Here is a 6000-nt window from a genome sequence, read left to right as displayed (position 1 = left end):
GCAAAATAAGTGTGTTTCTGCAGCATTTTTTATATGCGTTTTGTTGCATATTTTCCCCACTCATTTCTATGGGGGAAATCTGCAGCAAAAATACTGCAAAGTTGACATGCTGTAGATTTCAATCTGCAAGGAGAAAATAAGCAACGTGTGCATGAGACTTCAGGATTCTCATTCACTTTGCTGGTTCAAGGAAATTCTTCAGATTTTGTCACAAAAGTACGTGAAAAAAGCAGGCAAAAATGCAGTGTGTGAACAAGGCTTTATATGGGCTCTTTCAGACGTCTGTGCAACACGGACCATGCACAGACCATGCACAGACCAGAATGCGCACACTGGCCGCGGCTCTCCAAACCATTTCTTAGGCTGTCACGCTTGGCAAAGAAGATCCGTGGACAGTCCATGCACAGGCCGCAATGCAACAGACTAGCCAAAGGTCTCCTGACCCGAGCATGAAAGCCTCATAGAACTATATGGTGGGGGAGCCGCGGCTAGTCCATGCATTCTGATCTGTGAATGGACCTCTGAATGAGCCCTTAGGGGTACTTTGCACACTACGACATCGCAAGTCGATGCTTGCGATGCCGAACGCGATAGTCCTCGCCCCCGTCACAGCAGCGATATCTTGTGATAGCTGCCGTAGCGAACATTATCGCTACGGCAGCGTCACACGCACTCACCTGCCCTGCGACGTCGCTCTGGCTGGCGACCCGCCTCCTTCCTAAGGGGGCGGGTGATGCGGCGTCACAGCGACGTCACACGGCAGGCGGCCAATTGAAGCGGAGGGGCGGAGATGAGCGGGACGTAAACATCCCGCCCACCTCCTTCCTTCCGCATAGCCGGCGTGAGCCGCGGTGACGTAGGTAAGCTGATGTTCTTCGCTCCTGCAGCTTCTCACACAGCGATGTGTGCTGCCGCAGGGGAACGAGGAACAACATCGTACCATCGCTGCAGGGAAATTATGAAAATGTCGGACACTACACCGATGATACGATTACGACGCATTTGCGCTCGTTAATCGTATCAAAAAGGATTTACACACTACGATATCGACAGCGACGCCGGATGTGCGTCACTTTCGATTGGACCCCACCGACATCGCAGCTACGATGTCATAGTGTGCAAAGTACCCCTTAGAGTGCTGCTTCCACTTTTTTTTCTTACAGGATCTGCCTTGATATGAACTTCCAAATAAATTTTGCGAAATGCCAAAGAGAGGAAAGTGAAATCATTGAGTAGATCTGTCATCCACTTATGGAGCCCATACACCTACAAAAGCTTTTGGCCTAACACTTGTTCTCCATCCGCCACCACTACCATACACACCATGGCCAAGAATATGTGTGTTTTCAATGGGGGCAGAGGAGAAAGCCATTATAAGACACCTTTAGAGGAAACTTATCTCCTCTAAGAGCAAAACGATTGGGAATTAAAATTCACAATGCCTGACCCTTTACATTGGAATTATCTGTCATGGGAGAATTGTGAAGACCCCATACACAGAAAGTCATGTACTTCCCTATGGTATTGCCTGTAGTGCCTATACCCCAATGTGCTCTGTGCAATCCCATTCCAACCTGACCATCAATGACTGGTCTATAGATTATAACATGGGCACATGAAGAACCAGCACTACATTACCTTCCATTGTCATGTCTGATCTTTTACTACTCAGTTTACTAAGTTAGTAAATGCAACGGAGATAGAGATTACCCAAGATTCAGCTTAAGATCCTAGGATAAAAGGCTGCATCGTCCTTATTATCAAAGGAACCAAAATACAACAAAATATCTCCTTGAGATCCAACTAATGGTCAATAGTAGGACAGTCGTCCAAGCTGTCTTGTGGAAGTAGTCCAAGGTCTCGGCAGAGAAGTGTTAGACACACCATGCACTAATTGTCCTTGCAGTCTTAATGGTGCCATATTATTTGGTGACTGAAATGGCTTAATGTTGGACTCCCGTGGTCTGTTGTCTTCAGGAAAAGCTCTCTGTCTCATCAGTAGCATTGCTGGGGTGTCCTTAATATTCCATCGGGATTTGCTCTGGTGAAAAGAATAGAAAGTTATGTTAATACTTATCAATTAGATAGTGTAAGGCATGTATATAACAGCATATCTGCATAAGACTTCAGTATACGTGGAAAACTTTCAGTAAATCTCGCGTCAATCTGATCGGTGCTGGATTATGATCCCAGAAAAGTTTATACAACTCATTCATAATGGTACTAGCTTTCCAAATTAACTCTGGTGGTGTGAAAAACCACATTACAGTGCCATCAACTACAGAATTTATGGCTTACTGGAAAATGGATGAAACAGAATCTGTCTACAGGTTTTTGGTATGTAATTGGAGAGCAGCATAATAGTCTGAACCAGTGGAAGAAGGATGCCTGCATACAAAAAAAAGAAGACACATTCTTCAAGTTCCAACTCATTAATCCCTTCAACCCAGGATGATTTTCCATTTTTGTTTTTTGTTTTTTTCCTCCTTTTCTTTCAACAGCAATAACTTTTTTTATTTTTTCTTTATATTGCCTTATGAGGGCTTTTTTTGCAGGACGAGTTGTCCCCCCCTCCGTGCCTCGTTCCCGGGATTTTGGCGCCTTTATCTTCTGGGCACTTCCGTTCATGCGGTGCCAGTTATTATTCTGCTCTGCAGTGTGACGCTGGTCCTTTGTGAGTTCTTATCCTGCCTCCGGTCCTGACTGTGTCTGCTCCCCCACCTCCTGTCCTGCCTGTGTACGTTCTCCCTGCTTTCCATCCTGACCGCCTCCGTTCCTCTCTGACTCCCATCCTCCCTCCTCTGTTATTCTGTCCTCCTGTACTCCCTGCTATTACCTCCTCTCCTGGCTCCCGACTTCGGCTTGTCTATTTACTCTGGTTTCCACATTCCCCCAGTCTTTGGCGTTCCCTCTCTGTTCCTGACTCTGTTTTCCCTGGACTCTGACTCTGTCTAACCCTTAGTACCTAGTAGACCTCCTGGTTCTCCTTAGTACCTACTAGACCTTCTGGTTCTGACCCCGGCCCGTATAAGCGACAGGGGGCTCTTATGCTGTCCCTTATGCTAGGGGACCCTAGGCTATGCCACACCACAGGAATACTCTTAATGGTGAAGACACCTGAGTCCTGAGCCTTTCTGTACACCTGAGAAATACTACTCTATTACCTCCCAGGGAGGTGACGGGGCAAGAGCGAGATGTAAACAGAAAAGGACAGACAAGGGAAAACCAATACTCTAACACACTGCACACGCACAGGACTAGACAAAAAGAGACTAAGGAGAAAAACAAGAGCAAGAGGGTAACAACAAAAAAGACATCAAGGGTAAACACCAAAACTGCACACAGGAACAGGTACCACACTAGATAGTCTGGATCACCACACCGCCCCAGACCAACTAAGATAAGCTATACCTGGCATAGATGGAAGTATCCAGCCAACATATATAGGAGGGGAGCAGAAATGATTGGCTGCCCCACAACAGGTGATTAAAGGAGCCTAACAAGCTGACTAGCAGAGATTAATTCCTGCTAGCCTGCCTCTGAATTAGCACTCATGAGGTTGATCACAACTCTAGACCAGACCTCAATCACAGGTCAATAAACCCTTCACAATCCTTATGTATGAACTGCTGCAATATCTACGGCCACAACAGTTTGTCCCTTTGCCATACTGATCGTTCTGCTTCACATAACTTGTCTTATTTACTGCTCCATTCTATGTCCTGTTGTGTATACACCATCTTCCAAATTATTATGCAAATTGGATTTAAGTGTCATAGTGATTATTTTTTTTTTCAATGAAACGCATTTCTGGTTTTGTGTCTCAGGGTTCTTTGGATCACTGAACTCAATCTCAGTTACCTGTGATAATTAGTTTGCCAGGTGAGCCCGATAAAAGGAAAACTGGATGCTCCACAATATTAAGCAGGCCACAGTTTTCAAGTAACATGGGAAAGAAAAAGGATCTCTCTGCTGTCGAAAAGCAGCAAATAATGCAATGCCTTGGACAGGGGATGAAAACATTAGATATTTCACGAAAACGTAAGCGTGATCATCGTACTGTGAAGAGATTTGTGGCTGATTCAGAGCACATACGTGTTGGTGCTGATAGAGGCAGAACGAGGAAGGTTTCTGCCAGGCAAGTTCATCGGATTAAGAGAGCGGCTGCTAAAAAGCCGCTACAAACCAGCAAACAGATATTTGAAGCTGCTGGTGCCTCTGGAGTCCCTCGAATCTCAAGGTGTAGGATCCGTCAAAGGCTTGCTGTGGTGCATAAACCTACTATTCGACCACCCCTAACCAGTGCTCACAAGCAGAAATAGTTGCAGTGGGCCCAGACAAACCTGAAGACTAATTTTCAAACAGTCTTGTTTACTGCTGAGTGTCGAGCAACCCTGGATGGTCCAGATGGATGGAGTGGTGGATGGTTGGTGGATGGCCACCATGTCATATATAAAACGACATATAGTCAAGAGAATATTTATAACCAATTATTAAAGGAGATTATTCCTAAAGTGCAAAATTTATTAAATACCAAAAAGGTGCTGAACCCAGCAATGAACATACATGAAGGTGACCTCTTAGATCTTGTATATATAGGATAAGCTTTCCACCTGTCCCTGGATACCAGGGGCAGACTGGAGAGTCCTAAGCAAGATCTATAACAAATAGAATTAAAAATCACACAGGTTCCAGTTTCATACCACAATACAAAATTGGACTCCAAGATTAGCCAATACTCAGCAGTATCCCAGTCGAGCAACAGAAGTCCTTTACAGACATTCCACTTCAGTGGGAAATTAAACTGCTGTTGGCAGTGTTATAGTAGTCCTGAATATGCTGAATGCACCGCTGTATAATGATGGTGGGCCTGGTGATTTTGCCTCGACGCGTTTCCCCATAAACAATGGTTCTTCAGGAGGCTAAGAATAGAGATATAGTCCATCAGAGATCCCTCCATGGTAAAAACACAAATACCATACATATAATATAATAAAAAGATGATATTATATTATATGTATGGTATTTGTATTTTTACCATGGAGGGATCTCTGATGGACTATATCTCTATTCTTAGCCTCCTGAAGAACCATTGTTTATGGGGAAACGCGTCGAGGCAAAATCACCAGGCCCACCATCATTATACAGCGGTGCATTCAGCATATTCAGGACTACTATAACACTGCCAACAGCAGTTTAATTTCCCACTGAAGTGGAATGTCTGTAAAGGACTTCTGTTGCTCGACTGGGATACTGCTGAGTATTGGCTAATCTTGGAGTCCAATTTTGTATTGTGGTATGAAACTGGAACCTGTGTGATTTTTAATTCTATTTGTTATAGATCTTGCTTAGGACTCTCCAGTCTGCCCCTGGTATCCAGGGACAGGTGGAAAGCTTATCCTATATATACAAGATCTAAGAGGTCACCTTCATTTATGTTCATTGCTGGGTTCAGCACCTTTTTGGTATTTAATAAATTTTGCACTTTGGGAATAATCTCCTTGAATAAATGGCCACCATGTCCCAACAAGCCTGCAACATCAGCAAGGAGGTGGAGGAGTCATGTTTTGGGCCGGAATAATGTGAAGACATCTGGTAGGCCCTTTTAGGATTCCTAAAGGTGTGAAAATGACCTCTGCAAAGTATATAGAGTTTCTGACTGACAACTTTCTTCCATGGTATAAAAAGCAGAAACGTGCCTTCAGGAGCAAAATCATCTTCATGCATGACAATGCACCATCTCATGCTGCAAAGAATACCTCTGTGTCATTGGCTGCTATGGGCATAAAAGGAGATAAACTCATGGTGTGGCCACCACCTTCACCTGACCTCAACCCTATAGAGAACCTTTGGAGTATCATGAAGCAAAAGATCTATGAGGGTGGGATGCAGTTCACATCAAAACAGCAGCTCTGGGAGGCTATTCTGACATCATGCAAAAAAATTCAAGCAGAAACGCTCCAAAAACTCACAAGTTCAATGAATGCAAGAATTGTGAAG

At 44.4% G+C, this 6000-nt stretch overlaps 1 protein-coding gene across 1 annotated transcript in view; it reads right to left on the bottom strand.

Moving 5' to 3' along the window:
* Window positions 1-1547: 1547 nt before the first annotated feature.
* FAM83E (family with sequence similarity 83 member E) overlaps window positions 1548-6000 on the bottom strand; it is a 163323-nt gene continuing 158870 nt past the window's right edge. Inside the window, exon 6 of the mRNA XM_075327888.1 lies at window positions 1548-2041. Coding sequence (XP_075184003.1) covers window positions 1811-2041 — 231 coding nt within the window. The 3' untranslated portion in view covers window positions 1548-1810. The remainder of the gene's footprint in view (window positions 2042-6000) is intronic.

The sequence above is a fragment of the Anomaloglossus baeobatrachus genome, chromosome 11 (assembly GCF_048569485.1).
Source record: "Anomaloglossus baeobatrachus isolate aAnoBae1 chromosome 11, aAnoBae1.hap1, whole genome shotgun sequence".
Taxonomy (NCBI): domain Eukaryota; kingdom Metazoa; phylum Chordata; class Amphibia; order Anura; family Aromobatidae; genus Anomaloglossus; species Anomaloglossus baeobatrachus.
This window is presented reverse-complemented; position numbering and strand designations above follow the sequence as displayed.